The 24,261-nt window shown below is 46.0% G+C and overlaps 1 protein-coding gene across 4 annotated transcripts in view; it reads left to right on the top strand.

Annotated features, from left to right (window-relative positions):
- Positions 1-11,023, top strand: part of LOC137384060 (transcription factor ETV7-like) — a 112,627-nt gene extending 101,604 nt beyond the window's left edge. For all 4 annotated transcript variants that reach the window (XM_068057626.1, XM_068057627.1, XM_068057624.1 and 1 more), the window contains 3 exons: positions 1,388-1,530; positions 4,983-5,083; positions 10,629-11,023. In XM_068057626.1, coding sequence (XP_067913727.1) covers positions 1,388-1,530; positions 4,983-5,083; positions 10,629-10,740 — 356 coding nt within the window. In that variant the 3' untranslated portion in view covers positions 10,741-11,023. The remainder of the gene's footprint in view (positions 1-1,387; positions 1,531-4,982; positions 5,084-10,628) is intronic.
- Positions 11,024-24,261: the final 13,238 nt, after the last annotated feature.

The following is a 24,261-nucleotide window of genomic DNA, read 5'->3' as shown; positions in this document are numbered from 1 at the left end:
AGGTAAATTGGCCATTATAAATTGCCCCTAGTATAGGTAGGTGGTAGGGAAATATAGGGACAGGTGGGGATGTGGTAGGAATATGGAATTAGTGTAGGATTAGTATAAATGGGTGGTTGATGGTTGGCACAGACTTGGTGGGCCGAAGGGCCTGTTTCAGTGCTGTATCTCTAAACTATAAGCTATAAACTAAACAGACTGTTCACAACCTCAGTATCACATTTGACTCCAAGATGAGCTTCTGGCCACATACCGGTGCCATTACTAAGATCCCCTGCCTCTAACTCTGTAACGTCCCCCAAATCTGCCTGCGCCTCAGCTCATTTGATGCTGAAAGCCTCATCAATGCTTTTGTTTCCTCTTGGCCTGACGACTCCAACACATTCCTTACTGGCCTCGCTTCTTTCACCTTCCCTAAATTTGAGGTTATCCTAAACTCTGCTACCTGTGTCCTAACTCACACCAAGTCCTCTTCACCCATCACCCCTGTGCTCGCTCATCAACATTGGCTCCTGGTTAAGCAATGCCACAATTTAAAAATTCTCATCCTTATTTTCAAATCCCTTCATGGACTGGCCCCTCGCTATCTCTGTAACCTCCTCCAGCCCCACAAGTCTCCGCGATATCTGTGTTCAACGCCAATTTTAAATGCTCCATCATTGGTGGATGTGCCATCAGTTGCTGAGACCCTAAGCTCTGGAATTCCCTCCTTAAACCTCTCTACCTCACTATTCTCCATTAAGATGTTCCTCAAAACCTTTACCAAGCTTTTGGTTATCTATCCTAATGCCTCCTTATCTGGCTCAGTGTCAAATTTTGTTTGATTTATAAAATGTCCCAATGCCCATCACGGGAAAGTTATCAACCAAAATTTTCACTAAGCCACATAAGGCAGGATTAGGACAGATAACCAAAACCTTGGTCAAAAAGGTAGGTTTTAAGGTGCATCTTAAAGGAAGAAAGAAAGGTGGAGCAGTTTAGGGAGGGAATTCCAGAGCCATGGGCCTTGGTAGCTGAAGGCATGGCTCTCACCATCTGTATGTATCACAAGATGTATTGATGTGTGTGAGGTGCCTGCTTCTACTTGGACCTTTTTTAATAGAGAAACCTTCGTCAAAGTGTGAGGGCCACAGTGCAAGAAATGACCAATAATGAAGAATAAAAAAAGAGGAGCTAAGTCAGGAAGTGATGAAATAATATTTGGGTTTTAGAAAGCTAAAGAAGATGAGGAATTCCTGTGGTCAGATCCTGGATCAAAATGAACTAGAATAATAAATGGAGCAATGAGATTGATTTCAACAGACTGAGCTACAGGGAGGAGGGAGACTGGGGGATGCATTGTCTCCAGTCAGTAGTTATTCCTAATGAGAATGATTTTTTTGTGCAGACTGCAGGCTGCTTTGGGACTATGTTTATCAGCTACTTTCTGACAGTCGATACGAGCCGTACATCAGATGGGAAGATAAGCAATCCAAGATCTTTCGTGTAGTGGATCCCAATGGACTGGCAAATCTCTGGGGCAATCACAAGGTGAGCAGATTTAAGTTTCTGGGGAAAGAGTCCCATCCCGACAAGAACTGTGCTCTCCTTAGCAAAGCGACATTCAATCTGCTTTTCATTTAAAATTACAAATCTTCATTGATAAACCTCACTGGCTGTACATTCTATCCATGAGCCTCTTCAATAAATGCTTTCCCCAATAAGCCATTTTGTTTGTTTAAGATTTCCCCTCTAATTAGAGCCAAGGTGTGAGTTGTAAGTGACATGGGATCAGTATTGGGTCATTCAACTAAATCATGGCTAATCTGTATCTTAACTCCATTTACATGCTTTGGTTTCATAACCCCTTGTTTAACAAAAAATCTATCAATCTCGATTTTGAATTTTTCAATTGACCTAGTTTTCCTTTTTTTAATCATTCTTGGGATGTGGGTGTCGCTGGCCAGGCCAGCATTTATTACCCATCCCTAATTGCCTTGAGGAGGTGGTTGTGAGCTGCCTTCTTGAACTGCTGCAGTCCATGTGGTGTAGGTAAACCCACAGTGCTGTTATGGAGGGAGTTCCAGGATTTTGACCCAGCGACAGTGAAGGAACACTGATATAGTTCCAAGTCAGGATGGTGTGTGACTTGGAGGGGAACTTGCAGGTGGTGGAGCTCTCATGATGTCGAAAGAGCCTTAGTGAGTTGCTGCGGTGCATCTTGTAGATGATACACAGTGCTGCCACTGTGCATCTGTGGTGGAGGGAGTGAATGTTGACTGTGGTGGATGGGGTGCTAATCAAGCAGTCTGCTTTGTCCAGGATGCTGTCGAGCTTCACAAGTATTGTTGGAGCTGCACTTATCCAGGCAAGTGGAGAGTATTCCATCACACTCCTGACTTATGCCTTGTAGATCTTGGAGAGTTACTTTGCTTTGAGGAGTTAGTAACCACAGAATGCCCAGCCTCTGACCTGCTCTTGTAGCCACAGTATTTATATGGCTGATCCACTTAAATTTCAGGTTAATGGCAACCCCCAGGGTGTTGATGATGGGGGATTCAGCGTTCGTAATGCCGCTGAATGTCAGGTGGAGGTGGTTAGATTCTCTCTTGTTGGAGATGGTCATTGCCTGGCCCTTGTGTGACGCGAATGTTACTTGCCACTTATCAGCCCAAGCCTGAATGTTGTCCCACGTCTTGCAGCATAAGGACACGGACTGCTTCAGTATTTTAGGAGCTGCGAATGGTGCTGAACATTGTGCAATCATCAGCGAACATCCCCACTTCTGACCTTATGTTGGAGGGAAGGTCATTGATGAAGCAGCTGAAGATGGGTGTGTCTAGGACACTACCCTGCAGAACTCCTGCAGCAATGTCCTGGGACTGAGATGGTTGGCCTCCAATAACCACAACCATCTTCTTTTGTGCTAGGTATGGCTCCAACCAGTGGAGAGTTTTCCCCCTGATTTCCATTGACTCCTGTTTTGCTAGGGCTCTTTGATGCCACACTCTTCTCAATGCTGCCTTAATGTCAAGTGCAGTCACTCTCATCTTGCTTCTGGAATTCAGCTCTTGTGTCCATGTTTGGACTAAGATCTGGAGCTGAGTGGCCCTGGTGGAACCCAAACTAAGCAACAGTGAGCAGGTTGTGGCTGAGTAAGTGCCCCTTGATAGCACTGTTGACAACATCTTCCATCACTTTACTGGTGAGTGAGTGTAGACTGTTGGGGTGGTAATTGGCTGGATTAGATTAGTGCTGCTTTTTGTGGATAGGGCATAGCTGGGCAATTTGCCACATTGTTGGGTAGTTACCAGTGTTGTAGCTTTACTGGAACAACTTGGCAAGGGGCACAGCTAGTTCTGGAGCACAACTCTTCAGTTTTACAGCCAGAATGTTGTCAGGGCCCGTAGCCTTTGCTGTATGCAGTGCCTTCAGCCGTTTCTTGATATCACTCCAAGTGAATCGAATTGTCTGAAGAATGGCATCTGTGATGCTGGGGACCTCAGGAGATGGCTCAGCAGTTCCGGCTGAAGGTGGTTGCAAATGCTTCATCCTTGTCTTTTGCACTGCCGTGCTGGGCTCCGCCATCATTGAGGATGGGGATGTTTTTGGACCCTCCTCCCCCTCGTTAGTTGTTTAATTGTCCACCACCATTCACCTCTGGATGTTGCAGAGCTTTAGAGCTTTAATCTGAAATGTTGGTTGTGGGATCGTGTAGCTCTGTCTATAGCATGCTGCTTCTGCAGTTTAGCATGCATGCAGTCCTGTATTGTAGCTTCACCAGGAATCCCGTTTTTAGGTGCTACTCCTGGCATGCTTTCCTTGCACTCCTCATTGAACCAGGGTTGATCCCCCAGCTTGATGGTAATGGTAGAATGAGGGATATGGAACCATAAGGTTACAGATTGTAATGAAATACAATTCTGCTGCTGCTGATGTCCTACTGAGCCTTATAATGGCCAGTTTTGAGCTGCTAGATCTGGTCTGAGTCCATCCCACTGAGCAAGGTGGTAGTGCCACACAACACAATGGAGGGTATCCTTATTGTGAAGACGGGACTTGGTCTCCACAAGGACTGCATGGTGGTCGCTCCTACCAGTACTGTCATGGACAGATGCATTTGGAACAGGTAAATTGGTGAGGGCGAGGTCAAGTATGTTTTTCCTTCTTGTTGGTTCTCGCCACCTGTTGCAGGCCCATTCTGGCAGATATCTCCTTCAGGATTTGGTCAGCTTGGTCAGTAGTGGTGCTACCAAGCCACTCTTGGTGATGGGCATTGAAGTCCCCCGCCCAGAGTACATTCTGTGCCTTTGCTACCCTCAGTGCTTCTTCCAAGTGGTGTTCAATATGGAGAAGTACAACAGCTGAGGGTGGGCAGTAGGTGGTAATCAGCAGGAGGTTTCATTGCCCATGTTGACCTGATCCATGAGACTTCATGGGGATCCAGAGTCAATGTTGAGGGCTCCCAAGATCTCTCCGTCCTGACTCTATACCACTGTACTTCTACCTCTGGTGAGTCTGCCTGCCAGGTAGGGGAGAATGGCCATATGCTGTGGAAAGAGATTAAATGGGTTGGTAGAGTCCATGATAGAGTAGCGTGTACATGGGCTGTGATTGATTTTCTGTTAGGGATGGGTATTAGGGATATGGGACCAAGGTGGGAAAATGGAGTCAAGGTTCAGATCAGCCATGATTAAACTGAATGACAGAATAAGCTTGAGAGGCTGAATGGCCTACTCCTGTTCCTTTGTTATATCTGGATAACTCATTCGTCAAGCGGAAAGGGTTTAGCCATTCTCAGCCGCACTCCTGTTGTGTCTAAAGGACACTACACAAAACTGGCCACAGTTTGGCTCTGTATCAGTCACATCACCTGGAGAGGCTGATGTGGAGTGTGTCTCTGAGGTAGCAGTGCCAGTCACATGGGGCGTGTGTGTGACTTGGGGGAGAGCATTATATCACTGTTTCTGTTTTTGAAAATGTATTTTTTTGCTCCCACACAGAACCGAGCAAACATGACTTACGAGAAGATGTCAAGGGCTCTACGGCACTATTACAAACTGAATATCATCAGAAAGGAACCTGGTCAGAAGCTGGTTTTCAGGTGAGTGAAGCTGTGCCACCTGTTTCACACCATCTTTGCAAAGTGGTCACGTCGCAGTCGTGGTCATGGTCACATCACAGTTACTGTCATGGTTACATCTCAGTTATGGTCGTGATCGTGGTCAGGGTCACGCTCACTGCTGCTGAAGCCCTCTCGGTGAAGACTTGGACATTCTTGCCACATCATGGACTCCGGGTTAGCTTAATGGCATCAACATACTAAACTGCGTGCTTCAATGAAGCGATGAATAAAGCATACACCAAACCATGGGCAGGACAGCAGAATTCCGGGTGGGGGAAGGAGGAGTGGGGGTGGGGGGGGGGGTGGGAACATAGGGGAGAGCCGGCTCCTAGCCAGTCCTTTTCTTAACCCTCCTTCTGAAAGACTTGCATTGATATGGCACCTTTCACAACCACAGGACATCTCAAAGCACTTTACAGCCAATGAAGTAATTTTGAAGTGTAGTCCCTGTTGAAATGGAGGAAACACGGTAGCCAATTTGCGCACAGCAAGCTCCCACAAGCAACAACATGATAATGACTAGATAACCTGTGTTTGTGATGTTGGTTGAGGGATAATTATTGACCAGGAGACTGGGGAGAACTCCCATACTCTTCCTCAAATAGTGCCATACCTAAGAGGGTAGACGGGGTCTCGGTTTAATGGCTTATCCAAAAGACAGCACCTTCAACAGTGCAGTACTCCCTCAGTACTAAACTGGAGCATCAGCCTTGATTTTTGTACTCAAGCTATGGTGTGGGTCTGGAACCCACTACCCTCTGACTTAGAGGTGAGAGTGCTACCTGCTCACAAAAGCATTGCCCAAGCTCAGTTACATTTCACTGCCCCAATAAACCAGAAATTGTCACAGTACCACAGGGTGGGTTAGATTTTATAATCTTGCTGCCGAAAATGGCGGGCCCGCCTGTGCGGATTGCACACCATATAGCCGCTGCAATCTTCCATGCGGCATCTCATTTGCATCCCCAGGGTAGGGCGCCGCCTCCCCCGCCCTGATCACATGGAGGGGGCAGGCTGTCCGTCCCTGGCAATGGCGTCAGCTGCCTGTGTGCAGGCGCTAACACCATTTTTAAAGGGCTGTCAGCCCTACCGGCTAATTTAAATATTTAAAGGTAAATTGAATTGAAATAAATAAATACATCTCTTTTGCCCCTCTCTCACCCCCAAATAACAACTAAATTAATTATTTGCCCTTCCCCCCCCAAAACACTTACCTTTACCATCTGACCTTCTCCCTGCAAACTGCACAAACTTTCAGCTACAACCCTTCCCACCAACCCCTATACCCATGATGTTAATTTGACCCCGTTTCCCCCCCCCATCCCCCCACATTGATAAATATGCCTGCCCCCCGCACCCCCCCCCCCCCCCCCGACCAGTGTTGCGCCGCGTTTCCCTGGGCGGGGATCCGAAGGTGCAGGAGTGCCAGCCACCAGGATGAAGATCGCAGTGTGACATCAGGAGGCGACATGAGCTTAATGAAATCAATCATTTTAATTTATTTAAATATGCAAATTGAGGTCCTGTCACGGAGCAGTGGAGGGCCGCCACATTGTGCTAATTATTTTGTTTTATCAACTGGGAAACATACAGCGTGAAGGGCACAGAGGGCACAAAATTCTTGAACTGCATCCAAGAGAACTTTTTTAGCCAGCACGTAACAAGCCCAATGAGAGGGGGCGCAATTCTAGATTTAGTCTTCAGTAATGAAGCTGGGCAAGTAGATGAAGTAGCAGTGGGCGACCATTTTGGAGATAGCGATCATAATACAGTTATTTTTGGCATAATCATGGAAAGGGACAAAGATAAGACAGGAGTTAAAGTTCTAAATTGGGGGAAGGCAAATTTTACAAAGCTGAGAGGCGATCTGGTGAAAGTGGACTGGATACAGCTACTGGAAGGAAAATCAGTGGCAAACCAGGGGGAGGCATTCAAAAGCGAGATTCTACAGGCACAGTGTCAGCATGTCCCCACAAAGATATGGGATGGTACACGCAAATCTAGAGCCCCCTGGTTATCTAGAAGCTTACAGGGTAAGTTGAAGCAGAAAAAGAAAGCTTATGACGATCACAAAAACTTAATACTTTAGAAAGCCTAGAGGAGGATAGAAAGTGCAGGGGTGAAGTAAAAAAGGAAATTAGAAAAGCAAAGAGAGGACATGAAAAATTATTGGCAGGAAAAGTCAAGGCAAACCTGAAGATGTTTTATTAGTACATTAAGAGCAAGAGGATAACTAAAGAAAGGGTAGGGCCTATCAGAGATGTACAAGGGAACTTACACATGGATGCAGAAGATGTGGACAGGGTTCTTAATGAGTTTTTTGTCTCTGTTTTCACAATGGAGAGGGATAATGCAGACATTGTAGTAAAAGAGGAAGAGTGTGAAATATTAGATACAATTAGCATAATCAGAGAGGAAGTACTAGAGGGTCAGACATCCTTGAAAGTGGATAAATCACCAGGGCCAGATGGATTGTATCCCAGGCTGTTAAAGGAAGCCAAGGAGGAAATAGTGGATGCTCTGAGGATCATCTTTAAATCCTCACTGGATACAGGCGAGCTGCCAGAGGATTGGAAGTCTGCAAACGTTATACCATTGTTTAAAAAGGGTGCGAGGGATAGGCCAAATAATTATAGGCTGGTCAGTCTGACCTTGGTGGTGGGCAAATTATTAGAATCATTTCTGAGGGACAGGATAAACTGCCACTTAGAAAGGCACAGATTAATCAGGGATAGTCAGCATGGAGTTGTTAAGGGAAAACTTAATTAAATTATTTGAGGAAGTAACAAGGAGGATTGATGAGGGTAGTGCAGTGGATGTAGTCTACATGGATTTTAGTAAGGCATTTGACAAGGTCCCACATGGCAGACTGGTCAGTAAAATGAAAGCCCATGGAATACAGGGGAATGTGGCAGGTTGGATCCAAAATTGGCTCAGTGACAGGAAACAAAGGGTAGTAGTCGACGGATGTTTTTGTGAATGGAAAGCTGTTTCCAGTGGCGTTCCACAGGGCTCAGTGTTGGGTCCCTTGCTGTTTGTGGTATATATTAATGATTTGGACTTAAATGTGGGAGGCATGATTGGGAAATTTGCTGATGACACAAAAATTGGTCGTGTAGTTTGATGGAGAAGAGGATAGCTGTAGACTCCAGAATGATATCAATGGTTTGGTTGAGTCGGCACAAAAGTGACAAAAGGAATTCAATCTGGAGAAGTGTGAGGTCATGCATTTGGGGAGGGAAAATAAAGCAAGGGAATACACAATAAATGGGAGGATATTGAGAGGGGTAGAGGAAGTGAGAGACCTTGGAGTGCATGTCCACAGGTCCCTGAAGGTGGCAGGACAGGTAGATAAAGTGGTGAAGAAGGCAGATGGAATGCTTTCCTTTATTGGCCGAGGTATAGAATACAAAAGCAGGGATGTAATGCTGGAACTGTATAAAACGCTGGTTCGGCCACAATTGACATATTGCATACAGTTCTGGTCATCACATTACAGGAAGGGCATAGTTGCTCTGGAGAGAGTACAGAGGAGATGTTGCCAGAGTTTGAAAGTTGCAGCCTTGAGGAAAGATTAGATTGGCTAGGGTTGTTTTCCTTAGAACTGAGGAGGCTGAGGGGTGACTTAATTGAGGTGTACAAAATTATGAGGGGCCTAGATAGAGTAGACAGGAAGGACATGTTTCCCCTAGCGGAGAGGTCAGTTACCAGGAGACACAGATTTAAGGTGATTGGTAGAAGGATTAGAGGGGACATGAGGAAAAACTTTTTCACCCAGAGGGTGGTGGGTGTCTGGAATTCACTGCCAGGAATGGTGGTGGAGGCAGAAACCCTCAATTCTTTTAAAAGGTATCTGGACATGCACCTGAAGTGCCGTAACCTGCAAGGCTACGGACCAGGTGCTGGAAGGTCGGATTAAATTGGGCGTCTAGTTTTTTCAGCCGGCACAGACACGATGGGCTGAATGGCCTCCTTCTGTGCTGTAGTTTTTCTATGGTTCTATCATTTTCATGGTTTGGTGCGACACCATGAAATTTATGATTAAATATGTGAAATTCACCATTCTTAAAATGCTGAGATTGTGAAATTTGTAAAATTTGACTGAATTTGGTAGAGCCCTAGTGATAACAAACTGTACGGATTCCAACCTGCAAACAGAATTAGCAAGTGGATAAAATCAAAATATCTTTGGAAGGCATTTCCTTCCAGTTAACAATAAAATGATAAGTCAGGGATTTTCAGTCAAATGCCCCCCATGAGTTCCTGGTGAGATCCTCCAGGTAGGATTACATTTTGTTTTAAGCCTACACGGTTGGGTTAAAGGATTGCACAAGTTACCCACAAATTACCACTCTCCTGATTTAGCAGGTTAACTATTGCTGGGATATAGGGTGAGTTTTCTGACTGTGTGCCACTGGGAGTTCATGTCAGAAAATCACATTAGCACAGCCCGTGAATATCTAGCTATTCAATTTAATATTCATTTTAAAATGAATGGATGAAAAATTATGAACTTTGTGTGTCCCGTTTCCTGATACATGTTCCTGGTGAGAACAACTCGCACCAAGAATATACAATGGGAACTTGTATCCTATAATCCCACCAGCGCCAGCTGCTCTGTTGTATCTCACCCGTCTTCATCTGTGGGGCTACACAGCAAGGAGCATTTGAAAGTGATGGGGAACAGAGAGCCTATACTCCCTGCACCAATGGTGCTGAGAACACTGAATTCATTCCAAAGCGGAGATTGAATTGAGATCCTCTTGATGTGTATGGCTCGGTTCACATATTCCCCCTCCATTCAGTCAGCAGGTAGATCACTGGGCACTGACTTAATATCGAAACTGAGAAGCTGCCCAAATCCCAATGGAACAAAATGAACAGTGAGACATTTGCAGCTTTGATTGGCAGCTTCCATAACAGGAAATGCTTGTGAGGAACATCCTGTTCGTCGTTGCAGTACCATATTCCAAGAGGAAATCACAATAGTGGTGACTTCGAAAGATGTGTCCTGGAGATTGGTGAATGTCACCAGCCATTTGCCACTCTCGGATTTGAGATCATGTGTGGCCCCAGGATTGTCTTCAGCACAATGGGTCTAAGGCCACCTGGGATGTGATGTTGGCAGCAAAGGTACCAAAAATACAACCCTCCCCCTGAAAGGAATCTTACCACCAAATGAAGGTCCCTTACAGCAAACGTAATGCCATTTATTCAGGGAACAATTAGTGCCTCTCTCAATAGGGAAGAGTGCACATGAGTGGTGGGAGAAGATTAAATGGGTGAGTGGTGTCTATGAATGGGGCGAGTGTACATGGACTGTGGTAGGAGCAGGATTGATGGGCTGAATGGTATTTGCTGACTGTTGACATTTCTAATTCTCGAACCATTTGAAGGTAAATGTTCTGCATTCACAGTGGTGGAACTGCCTCATAGCTCAGGTGCCCCTGTTCTTACTGTAGATGTAGTCGTCCTTTTAAATGTCACACTGTGGCCACTAACCGGATCTGGTCACTTCGTACAGGTTCCTGAAGACTCCAAGGGAAATCATCCACAAGCCGGACAAATTGGCGCAGCTGGAATTACAGGAGCAGGAAGCTGATTTCAAAGAGGACACATTTGAACTGTCACCGTAACGGTGAAATAAAGATTGCACGAACCTGAAGCCTGAGCCTGACCAGTTCCTGTCACTGCAGACTGACATCTTTCAATCATTTCTACACCAACTCAAAACAAACTGTATATCTTCTCTGAATTGTACCAATGTGAAGTTTTTCCTGCCTTTTTTGTGGGATTGTGATTTTGATTTGTTGATAATAGCACTACATTTGATGTATGCACATGCAAACTGTAAGATATATTGAGATGCTTGCTGTGAAAATTCTGAATGGAAATTGTGAATAAATTCTTAACGTTTTGTGCCCTTCCTGTTTCTGGCAGACTCCCTCGTGTTTAAAGTGACAGTCCAGAATACTGGAACTGAGTATTTGTATTTAGACTCAGAGGCTTCCATTTTGACTTTTGAGTGACTGAGTGGGGGACTACATTGGTGATCACAGTGGGCGGGGGTCCCAGGATGGTACCGATCCAGACCCTGTGTGACCCTGGATGTGTATGTAAACAATTTACCACTAGTTTTTGATGGGTCTCTTTTCAGTTCCATTGTGCAAGGAACTGAACAAAAATGGCAATTAGGGTTCTATTTCCATTATAAAACTGCAGTTGCCATATTAAAAGGGGAAGTTAGATCAATATGTGAGGAAGAAAGGAATAGAAGGATATGTTGATGGGATTAGATGAGAAGAGACTCCTGTGGAGCATTAACACTGGCATAGACCAGTTGGTCCAAATGACCTGTCTGAGTGCTGTACATTCATTGTACATAAGAACAGGAGTAGGCTGTTCAGCCCCTCGAGCCTGCTTCTTCATTCAATAAGAATATGGCTGATCTGATAGTCGGCTCAACTCCACTTTCCTGTCTGCCCCCCATAACCCTTGACTTTCTTACCAATGAAAGTTTTGTCCATCTCAGCCTTGAATATTCACTGACCCAGCCTCCGCTGCTCTCTGGGGAAGAAACTTCCAAAGATCAATGATCCCCTGAGAGGAGAAATTCCTCCTCATCTCTGTCTTAAAAGGGAGACCTCTTATTTTTAAACTGTGCCCCCTAGTTCTAGATTCCCCCATGGGGGCGGGGGGGGGGGGGGGGGGGGGGGGGTAACATCCTCTCAGCATCTACCTTGTCAAGCTCCCATAGAATCTTATATGTTTCAATAAGATCACCACTCATTCTTCTAAATTCCAATGAGGATAGGCCCAACCTGCTCAACCTTCCTCTTAAGGCATCCCTTTCATCCTCGTGAACCTTCTTTGAACAGTTTCCATTACAAGTATATCCCTCCTTAAGTGAGGAGACCAAAACTGTACACAGTACTCCAGGTGCGGTCTCACCAATGCCTCTGTAACTTTGCTGGTTTCTAAGATTTTCCCAATCTTCTGACCGACCACTAATCTTTGCAGCATTATATGTCTTTTCTTTCAATTTGATACCATCCTTAACTTTCTTACATTAGCCACAGATGGTGCATCCTTCTCATCGAGTCTTTCTTTCCCAATGGAATATATTTTTTTTTATTCTTTCATAGGATTTGGGCATTGTTGGCTAGGCCAGCATTTGTTGCCCATCCCTAATTGCCCTTGAGAAGGTAGTGGTGAGTTGCCACCTTGAACCGCTGCAGTCCATGTGGGCTAGGTACACCCACAGTGCTGTTAGGAAGGGAGTTCCAGGATTTTGACCCAGTGACAGTGAAGGAACGGCGATATAGTTCCAAGTCAGGATGGTGTGTGGCTTGGAAGGGAACTTGCAGATGCTGGTGTTCCCATGCATTTGCTGCCCTTGTCCTTCTGGGTGAAAGAAGGTTTGGAAGGCGCTGTTGAATGAGGCATGGTGAGTTGCTGCGGTAAATCTTGTAGATGGTACACACTGCTGCCACTGTGTATCGGTGGTAGAGGAAGTGAATGCTTAAGGTGGTAGATGGGGTGCCGATCAAGCGACCTGTTTTATCCTGGACGATATCGAGCTTCCTGAGTATTGTTGGAGCTGCACCAATCCAGGCAAGTGGAGAGTATTCCATCACACTCCTGACTTGTGCCTTTTAGATGGTGGACAGGTTTTGGGGAGTCAGGAGGTGAGTTACTCGCCGCAGGATTCCCAGCCTCTAACCTGCTCTTGTAGCCATGGTATTTATATGGCTACTCCAGTTCAGTTACTGATCAATGGTAACCCCCAGGATGTTGATAGTGGGGGATTCAGCAATGTTAATGCCGTTGAATATCAAAGGGAGATGATTAGATTCTCTATTATTGGAGACTGCCATTCTCTGGCACTCGTGTGACACAAATGTTATTTGCGACTGGTTAGCCCAAGCTTCAATGTTATCTAGGTCTTGCTGCATATGGACATAGGCTGCTTCCATATCTGAGGAGTTGTGAATGGTACTGAGCATCATACAATCATCAATGAACATCCCCACTTCTGACCTTATGATGGAGGGAAGGTCATTAATGAAGCAGCTGAGAACACGACCCTGAGGAACTCCTGCAGTGATGTCCTGGGACTGAGATGAATGGCCTCCAACAACCACAACCACCTTCCTTTGTGTTAGGTATGACTCCAACCAGCGAAGAGATTTCCCCCTGGTTCCCATTGGCTCCAGTTTTGCTAGGGTTTCTTGATGCCTACTTGGTCAAATGCTGCCTTGATGTTAAGGGCAGTCACTCTCACCTCATCTCTTGAGTTCAGCTCTTTTGTCCATGTTTGAACCAAGGCTGTATGAAGTCAGGAGCTGAGTGGCCCTGGCGGAACCCAAACTGAGCATCAACGAGCAGGTATGTAGTTATGTAGCGCATGATAGCACTGTCAACAAGACCTTCCATCACTTTTCTGATGATCGAGAATAGACTGATGGGGTGGTAATTGGCTGGGTTGGACTTGTCCTGCTTTTTGTGGATAGGACATATCTGGGCAATTTTCCACATTGGCGGATAGATGTCAGTGTTGTAGCTGTACTGGAACAGTTTGGCCAGGGACATGGCTAGGGCTGCAGCACAGGTCTTCAGCACTATTGCCAGAATGTTGTCAGGGCCCAGGGCCTTTGCAGTATCCAGTGTCGTCATCCGTTTCTTGAAATCACGTGGAGTGAATCAGATTGGCTGAGGACTGGCATCTGTGATGCTGGGGACTTCAGGAGGAAGCCGAGATGGATCATCAACTCGGCACTTCTGGCTGAAGGTGGTTGCGAATGCTTCAGCCTTTTCTTTTGCACTGATGAGCTGCGCTCCCCCATCATTGAGGTTATTTGTGGAGCCTCTTCCTTCTGTTAGTTGTTTAATTGTCCACCGCCATTTTGCTTAAGACACTAGTTTCAGATCCAAATTTCTCACCCTCAAACTGAATGAAATTCTATCATTTTATGATCACTCTTGCCTAGAGGATTCTTTACTATAAGGTCATTAATTAATCCTGTCTCATTACACATTAGCCTCATCCCTGGTTGGTTTCAGAATGTATGGTTCTAAAAAACTGTCCCGAATACACTTTATGAACTCATTCTCATACACTTTATGAACTCTTTACCAATTTCATTTGTCAAATCAATATGATTTGCTCACGATTATTGCAGTACCTTTCTTACAAGCTCCCATTATTTCTTGATTTATACTTTGTCCTACAGTGTAGCTATTGTTCGGGGGCCTATAAACTGCTCCCACCAGTGACTTCCTTTCTTTGCCATCTCTTATCTCCACCCATGGTTCTACATCTTGATCTTCCAAGCCAAGATCATTTCTCACTAGGTACTGATCTCATCCTTTATTAATGGAACTACCCCACCTCCTTTTCCTTCCTTCCTATCCTTCCAAAATGTCAAATACCCTTGAATATTCAGTTCCCATGGTCACATTGGAACCATGTCTCTGTAATAGCTATCATACTATACTCATTTATTTCTATTTCTACCATCAATTCATCCATCTTATTATGAATGCTGTAGTTGAATGTAATGTATCACCTGAGACAGGTGGACTTCTGGACATCCAGCAATATGATCCTTTCAAAATGAAGCTGGCTGCATCACTGCACATACACCTCAAGTAATGCAGCCTTAGACCGAGAGCAGACCCAGAGTAATGCAGGCTGATTGAGACTAATGCCAGAGTAATGCAGTATTAGAATAGGAGCAGTGATGGTAACGGTCATTGATGATGCTATCAAGCGACACCTACTCACGAATAACCTGATTACCGATGCTCAGTTTGGGTTCTTCCAGGACGGGTCAGCCCCAGACCTCATTACAGCCTTGACCGAAACGTGGACAAAATAGCTGAACTCTTTGACATCAAGGTAACTTTTGACCAAGTGTGGCCTCAAAGAGCCCCTAGAAATTACCATGTGTGCATAGCTGTGCAAAATAATTTAAAGGGGCCACACATTTAAACAAATTGCCTGGGCAATCCAAAACAAATTGGAGGGAGCGTTGGTGGCAAGTAGCATTCGCATCATACAAATGTCATTGGCAACAAGAGAGAGTCTAATCATCTCCCCTTGCTTACCATCGCAACCCCCACCACAACATCCTGGGGGTTACCATTGATCAGAAACTTAACAGGACCAGCCACATAATACTGTGGCTACAAGAGCAAGTCAGAGGATGGGAATCCTGCGGCGAGTAACTTACCTCCCGACTCCCCAAAGTCTGTCCACCATCTAAAAGGTACAAGTCAGGAGTGTGATGGAATACTCTCCACTTGTCTGGATGAGTGCAGCTCCAACAACACTCAAGAAACTCGACACCATCCAGGATATGATAGAAACAATAATTCAGGACAAAATTAACAGTCACTTGGACAAGCGTGGATTAATTAAGGAAAGCCAACAAGGATTTGTTAAGGGCAAATTGTGTTTAACTAACTTGCTTGAGTTTTTTGATGAGGTAACAGAGAAGGTTGGTGAGGGTAATTCGGTTGATGTGGTGTACATGAACTTCCAAAAAACATTTGATAAAGTGACACATAACAGGCCTGCCGGCAAAGTTAGAGCCAATGGAACAAAAGGGACAGTAGCAGCATGAATACGAAGTTGTCTGAGTGACAGGAAACAGGGAGTAGTGGTGAACGGTTGATTTTTGGACTGGAGGAAGATATACAGTGGGGTTTCCCAGGGGTCAGTATTAGGACCCCTGCTTTCCCTAATAAATATCAAAGACCTAGACTTGGTTGTGCAGGGCACAATTTCAAAATTAGCAGATAACACGAAACTTGCAAGTATTGTGAACTGTGAGCAGGATAGTGATAAACTTCAAGAGAGACAGTATAAAGAGTTCAATTCTAAAGGGGTTACAGGAGCAGAGGGACCTGGGGATATATGTGCACAAATCATTGAAGGTGGCAGGGCAGGCTGAGAAACTGGTTAATAAAGCATACAGGGTCCCGGACTTTATAAGTAGAGGATTAGTGTACAAAAACAAGGAAATTATGATAAACCTTTGTCAAAAACTGGTTTGGACTTAACTGGAGTATTGTGTCCGGTTCTGGGCTCCACACTTCAGGAAGGATGTAAAGGCATTAGAGAGGGTGCAGAAAAGATTCACGAGAATGGTTCCAGGGATGAGGAACTTAAATCCTGTGGATAGGTTGGAAAAGCTGGTGCTGTTCTCCAGGACAATGAGAAGATTAAGGAGATTGATAGAAGTGTTCAAAATCATGAAGAGTCTGGGACAGAGTAGATAGAGAGAAACTGTTTCCATTGGCGGAAGGATCGAGAACCAGAGGACACCGATTAAAGGTGATTGACATGAGGAAAACATTTTTTACACAGCAAATAGTTACAATCTGGAATGCACTGCCTGAGAATGTGATGGAGGCAAATTCAATCATGGCTTTCAAAAGGGAATTAGATATTTGTCGGAATAGAAACTTGCAGGATATCAGGGAAAAAATGGGTGTGGGACTAGGTGAGATGCTCTTGCAGAGAGCCGGCACGGACAAGACAGGCTGAATGGCCTCCTTCTGTACTGTAATCAATCTGCGATTCTATGATCTTATGACAAAGCAGCCCATTTGACACGTACCCCATCCACCATCTTAAACATTCACTCCTTCCACCACCAGCACACAATGGCAGCAGTGCGTACCATTTACAAGATGCACTGCAGCAATTCACCAAGGCTCCTTCGAAAGTACCTTCCAAACCTGCAACCTCTACCACCTAGAAGGACAAGGGCAGCAGATGCATGGGAACACCACTACCTGCAAGACCCCCTCTAAGCCTCACACAATTCTGAGTTGGAACTATATCGCCGTTCCTTCACTGTCGCTGGGTCAAAATCCTTGTTCTCCCTCCCTAACAGTACATGGACTGCAGCAGTTCAGGAAGGCAGCTCACCACCAATGTTACCTCTAGGGTGTGCAGCCACACAGCCATGCAGCAACCTAAAAGTTACCGTGCAGGCCGTGCATGAGCCGTCTGCTTTGAGAAATCGCATGTGTGTGGCTGCAAAAAAAATTTCAAGGTACTGCACACTTAAATAAATTGGCTGCACACTAGAAAAAAGATTACATGTGACATTACTCCTGGGCAACAATGCTGGCCTTTTCAGCGATGTTTACAATGAATTCAAACAAAGAGTAAAGCAGCATTAGACTGAAAACAGATACCAGATTAATGCAGGCATAGATTGGGGGCAGATCCAGTGTAAAGCAGTCATAGACTGGGGGCAGATCCACTATAAAGCAGGCTTAAACTGAGAGCAGATCCCAAGTCATGCAGGCTTAGAATGGGACCAGATCTAGAGTAATTCAGGCTTAGACTGGGAGCAAACCCAGAGTAATGCAGGTTTAGAATGGTAGCAGTTCCAGAGGAATGCAAGTTTAAACTTTGAGCAAATCCCAGAGTAATGCAAACTTAGACTGGAAGCAGTTACAGGAGTAACGCAGGCTCTAGACTGGGAATGGATAGAGAGTAAAGCAGCCTTACACTGGGAGCAGACGCAGAGTTATGCAAGCTTTAGACTATAAGCAAATCCCAGAGTAACATCTTGGGGATGAAAATCACAAATGAACTGGCAATGTTAACTGAAATCACCAAATTCTGGTGAAGGGCACATCATCAAGTTGCACGATCTGAACACCAGTGAGGGAACATCAGGCCCAATGGGCAGGTGCCATCAGCATAAGAATCCCCTCCCCCGCACCCCCCCAAGCCCCTCCAGCTGCCCCCCGTTACACCCTGGCTCTGATAGACCATAAGAAACAAGATGCTCAGGTGTCCGACCAAGGTTATTTCAGCCCTAGCATTAACAAATTTAAAACAAATGGATTAAGCATGGTGTTAAATTACACTTTTTGGAAAAGCTGGCCCGGAATGTTCTGCAGTCTTTGCTGGACTAAACGTCAAGTGACAAGATGACATACAAGCTAATGTAAACAGGGCTGGCTAGTTCATCGATCAATCTGCTCAGTTCCAGTCTGAACCTGCAGCCCCTGCCTCTAGCATATGCAGTCCAGCTCAATGCACTAATTCACAGTAAATAGCCTTTGAAATGATTCTCATTTACTTGCCTTTACTTTTTCTTACAAGTTTAACAAATGAATGTTTATTATCATTTTCATCTCCAGTCATCTCATTCTTTATCTCACCTTCTTATTGAGGATGGGCAGTGAGGTGGTATGGTTAATCACACTTTCCTTTCACTTCTGGATCCAGTCCAGAATGGTGAAGTGGAAACCTCTTTGTTGGGTGTGGCGATCCCATATTGATTGGGTCAGTTTTAATCCAGTGCCTACTGGGTGGGAGTCCACAACTGGCTGGTGCAGGTTGTGAGAGTGTTTGATTGGCAGCTGGTCACATTATACCCAGTCCGATTTGACAGCGTTTGATGGTCAAGTTGAGAGCAACTTGCTAGAGAATTTCAAACACCAGTACAGTATGTCAAAACAGTGACACATATGTCAAATTGAAGGTGAGGCTTTTAAAGCAGCAGCAGAACTACGCAAGGCGAAAACCATCAACAATTGTGAGGAAGTGGGAGAATCAGCCAAGCGTGACTGTGGCCAGAATTTTAACCTGGGGACGGTGTTTTCCAACAGTGGGCCAGAAGTCGGGTGGGGAGGGGGGGGTGCGGGGGGCGAGCCCACCTCAGCTCTGTTTCGCTCCCCCCCCCACCACCCAGCCCCGGCTGAATTCCACAGCGGGCAGCCAAATAACTGCCTGCTGTCAGCGACACTCTCACTTTAAGGGACAAGCTCCCGCCTTCTATAGCTGTCAGCCAATTGGAGGGCCCTGGATGTTCATTTACGATTCAGCATTAATGTTATATCATGCACTGTGTACATACTGTATAATGTAGACCGACCAGATACAGCAGAGAGTTTCACATTCTAAGCGTTTTTATCAAATGTTACTGACTTTATTGTCTTCCTTTATCTTCATTCCCTAAAATATAGATACAAATCAGTCACCAACTGAACAAGTCTTTAAAGCAATGAAGGTAATCTCCAAAACTCTATCACTTCTATGCTTTTATAAAGTTGTCAAAACTGTATCAGGTTTTTCATTTTAGTAAAAACTCGTATTTATCACGCAAAGGAAATCATTTGAAAGATTATTTAAAGAAAGAATGAAATTGCATTTATATCGTGCTTTTCATGACCTCACAACTTCCCAAAGTACTTTTGAAGTGTTGTCACTGTTGTAATTTAGAATGTGCAGCAGCCAATTTGTGCAGAACAAGATTCTAGAAACAGCGATGAAATAAATGACCAGATGATCTGATTTAGGTGCTGGTTGAGAGATAAACAGAATGAAGAGAGGTAGTATAAGCTAAACGGTGCTGTTTTAAAGGAGATGCAAGAACAAAGGGACCTGGGGGTTCACATACATACTTCTTTCAAGCTGATAAAGCTGTTAAAAAAGCATACGGGATCCTTGACTTTATAAATAGAGGCATAGAATACAAAAGCTAGGGAGTTACGCTAAACCTCTTTAAATTACTGGTTCGGCCCCGGCTGGAGTATAGTGTCCAATTCTGAGCATCACACCTTCAGGAAAGATGTCAAGCTTTTAGAGAAGGTATAGAGTAGATTTATCAGAATAGTACCAGGGATGAGGGATTACTTAACCTGGAGAGGCTTGGGAAGTTCTCCTTAGAGCAGAGAAGGTTAAGGGGAGATTTGATAGAGGTGCTCAAAATGATGATAGAGTAGATAGAGAGAAACTTTCCACTGGCAGGAGGGTTGAAAGCAGAGGATACAGATTTAAAATAATGGGTTAAAAAAAGTCAGAGGGATGATGAGGAGAATTTTTTTTAACGCAGCGAATTGTTTTGATCTGGAATGCATTGCCTGAAAGGGTGGTGTAAGCAGATTCAATAATAACTTACAGAAGAGAATTGGCTCTTGAATTAAAAATGAAACTTTTTACAGGGTTATGGGGAAAGAGCAGAGGAATGGGACTCTTTCAGAGAGCCAGCAGATACTCAATGGGCCGAATGGGACCTCCTTCTGTGCTGTATGATTCTATCATCTTTTTCTTTTTTTCAGTGATGTTGGTTGATGGATAAATGTCGGCCTGGACACCAGGGAGAACTCCCCAACACTTCTTTGAATAGTGTTATACCCACCTTAGTTTAGTTATTTAGATACCATGGGTGCTGTGCACTCCAGCCTTCAAAGTGCTTATATTTTTTACTCGCTGATTTATGCCATAGTTTCGTGGGCCTATTGGCTGATAAACCCTAAATCATAATAGCGAGATCTGTTAAAATTTGCAGTTTGACAGAGATGTAAAATAAGGGGAACCTGTGTTTGTGCTCCGGATGGTACGCATTCAAAGGACCCACAAAAGCAAAAGTGTCAGCAAGTATCAGAGGACAACACTCAAGACAGAAATCCTGCTGTACTTATTTAAATTACGTCTGCCCTCTAATGATTGCCTCCATTTAGCATTTTTCATTACTGTTTCGTTCCGGGTGACATTCCTTGCTAGACGACCACTTCTACCAATTTTTGGCAGTACCTCAGCCAGGGGCCATTCTTCATGTGTGTCCCCGGACGATGAGTATTGTTGGGCAATTTGACTGCCAGGGGCATCATTACTGAGCACTGTCCTGACTTTATGCAGCATCCAATTCCCACCAGGGGGTTCCAGGATAATAATGGCAATGCTGACTAGTTTCTCCCCTGCCTGGCCGAGGAATATTGAAGCTAAATCTAGCACCCCACCCTACCCACTATCCTGGTTGAAATCAGCTAATTGAGCTCAGGCTGGAGATGGACACTTGGGCTTCCTGCGTGACCCAGTTTCATCCTACACCCACTCAGCCAGCAGTGGATTATTTTTACACTCAGTAATTAGCCAATATACTGAAGTTATAAACCTGCATCCTGTCCCTCGGCACACATTCGAACATTCGGGAACAGTGCTCATTAATTCTCTTAAAAGAATACACATGTGCTATTTTTGGCTACACCTTTGAGGTAGTTATTTCACACAACTGCACTAGTCCTGGTTGGGAGGCTGAGCATTGTGTGCAGATCAATCAGCTCCACAAAGCAATGGCAGTCCAGGGCAGTGGTCACCAGCTAGTTAGGACTCACTAAAGCAAGAAACCGTTTCAGCAGCTGGACAGTGAAACAGGCATCAGATTGACCCCATGAACCCAACACCAAATCTAATGGTAGACTGGGTCATTGCTAGCTACACAAAGCTGTGGCTGTTGCACAACTCAAAGAGGATGTAGTTTTGATGGGAATGTGTCTGCCTACAATCACGCAAAGTGGATGTGACTCCGAGACTGACCCTGGGTGGGCATGGTAGTATCTGGCATTGTTTGTCCTGTAAAACCCTTGAATGGGCCTAGCTCTGTCTGGCACAACCCCTTGCTGCATGTTGCTCTGTTCAGTACTGAAGCTCAGTTTGTGTGTCCCTGTCTGGCACCTCCTCACTGGGTTTGGTTTTGTCTGGCACTGTGTCTCAGTGAGTCTGTCCCTGTCTGGCACCTCCTCACTGGGTGTGGTTTTGTCTGGCACTGTGTCTCAGTGAGTCTGTCCCTGTCTGGCACCTCCTCACTGGGTTTGGTTTTGTCTGGCACTGTGTCTCAGTGAGTCTGTCCCTGTCTGGCACCTCCTCACTGGGTGTGGTTTTGTCTGGCACTGTGTCTCAGTGAGTCTGTCCCTGTCTGGCACCTCCTCACTGGGTGTGGTTTTGTCTGGCACTGTGTCTCAGTGAGTCTGTCCCTGTCTGGCACCTCCTCACTGGGTGTGGTTTTGTCTGGCACTGTGTCTCAGTGAGTCTGTCCCTGTCTGGCACCTCCTCACTGGGTGTGGTTTTGTCTGGCACTGTGTCTCAGTGAGTCTGTCCCTGTCTGGCACCTCCTCACTGGGTTTGGTTTTGTCTGGCACTGTGTCTCAGTGAGTCTGTCCCTGTCTGGCACCTCCTCACTGGGTGTGGTTTTGTCTGGCACTGTGTCTCAGTGAGTCTGTCCCTGTCTGGCACCTCCTCACTGGGTTTGGTTTTGTCTGGCACTGTGTCTCAGTGAGTCTGTCCCTGTCTGGCACCTCCTCACTGGGTGTGGTTTTGTCTGGCACTGTGTCTCAGTGAGTCTGTCCCTGTCTGGCACCTCCTCACTGGGTTTGGTTTTGTCTGGCACTGTGTCTCAGTGAGTCTGTCCCTGTCTGGCACCTCCTCACTGGGTGTGGTTTTGTCTGGCACTGTGTCTCAGTGAGTCTGTCCCTGTCTGGCACCTCCTCACTGGGTGTGGTTTTGTCTGGCACTGTGTCTCAGTGAGTCTGTCCCTGTCTGGCACCTCCTCACTGGGTGTGGTTTTGTCTGGCACTGTGTCTCAGTGAGTCTGTCCCTGTCTGGCACCTCCTCACTGGGTGTGGTTTTGTCTGGCACTGTGTCTCAGTGAGTCTGTCCCTGTCTGGCACCTCCTCACTGGGTGTGGTTTTGTCTGGCACTGTGTCTCAGTGAGTCTGTCCCTGTCTGGCACCTCCTCACTGGGTGTGGTTTTGTCTGGCACTGTGTCTCAGTGAGTCTGTCCCTGTCTGGCACCTCCTCACTGGGTGTGGTTTTGTCTGGCACTGTGTCTCAGTGAGTCTGTCCCTGTCTGGCACCTCCTCACTGGGTGTGGTTTTGTCTGGCACTGTGTCTCAGTGAGTCTGTCCCTGTCTGGCACCTCCTCACTGGGTTTGGTTTTGTCTGGCACTGTGTCTCAGTGAGTCTGTCCCTGTCTGGCACCTCCTCACTGGGTGTGGTTTTGTCTGGCACTGTGTCTCAGTGAGTCTGTCCCTGTCTGGCACCTCCTCACTGGGTGTGGTTTTGTCTGGCACTGTGTCTCAGTGAGTCTGTCCCTGTCTGGCACCTCCTCACTGGGTGTGGTTTTGTCTGGCACTGTGTCTCAGTGAGTCTGTCCCTGTCTGGCACCTCCTCACTGGGTGTGGTTTTGTCTGGCACTGTGTCTCAGTGAGTCTGTCCCTGTCTGGCACCTCCTCACTGGGTTTGGTTTTGTCTGGCACTGTGTCTCAGTGAGTCTGTCCCTGTCTGGCACCTCCTCACTGGGTGTGGTTTTGTCTGGCACTGTGTCTCAGTGAGTCTGTCCCTGTCTGGCACCTCCTCACTGGGTTTGGTTTTGTCTGGCACTGTGTCTCAGTGAGTCTGTCCCTGTCTGGCACCTCCTCACTGGGTGTGGTTTTGTCTGGCACTGTGTCTCAGTGAGTCTGTCCCTGTCTGGCACCTCCTCACTGGGTTTGGTTTTGTCTGGCACTGTGTCTCAGTGAGTCTGTCCCTGTCTGGCACCTCCTCACTGGGTTTGGTTTTGTCTGGCACTGTGTCTCAGTGAGTCTGTCCCTGTCTGGCACCTCCTCACTGGGTGTGGTTTTGTCTGGCACTGTGTCTCAGTGAGTCTGTCCCTGTCTGGCACCTCCTCACTGGGTTTGGTTTTGTCTGGCACTGTGTCTCAGTGAGTCTGTCCCTGTCTGGCACCTCCTCACTGGGTGTGGTTTTGTCTGGCACTGTGTCTCAGTGAGTCTGTCCCTGTCTGGCACCTCCTCACTGGGTTTGGTTTTGTCTGGCACTGTGTCTCAGTGAGTCTGTCCCTGTCTGGCCGTTTCTGTGGGTGTGGCCCAGTCTGGCACTCCCCCTGTTTGTGCCTGGTTCTGAGAGCTTCCACACCAGGCAGGGGAGGGGTTTCTTCATGGGGTAACTTTTGCGGCTCAGCAGCCAATTTCTGTCACTCACCATTGAAGGAAGGACAAGCAAATAACCTTTGTCTAGCTCGCTCGCTCTCTCTCTCTCTCTCCATGTTGCAAAAGCATAACATGAACTATATATCCACATGGCCTTTCCGCATCCTATTGAAGCCACCCATCCAGTTCAACACCACCCCTTCTGAGACTCTGGCCAGCTCTGCGTCTGACCCACCCCCTCCATCACAGGAGCTTTTAACCTTGGAAGAAAGAGAGAACTTTAATATAGTAGCTTTTACAACCTCAGGAAGTCCCAAAGTGTTTCACAACCAATGAAGTATGCTTAAAGTGCAGTCACTGTCATAATGTAGGAAACACTGCACAGCAAGATCCCACAAACAGCAATGTGCTAACAA

Source organism: Heterodontus francisci, chromosome 25 (assembly GCF_036365525.1).
Source record: "Heterodontus francisci isolate sHetFra1 chromosome 25, sHetFra1.hap1, whole genome shotgun sequence".
Lineage (NCBI taxonomy): Eukaryota > Metazoa > Chordata > Chondrichthyes > Heterodontiformes > Heterodontidae > Heterodontus > Heterodontus francisci.
The sequence above is the reverse complement of the archived record's forward strand: the minus strand, read 5'-3'. Positions and strand labels throughout refer to the sequence as shown.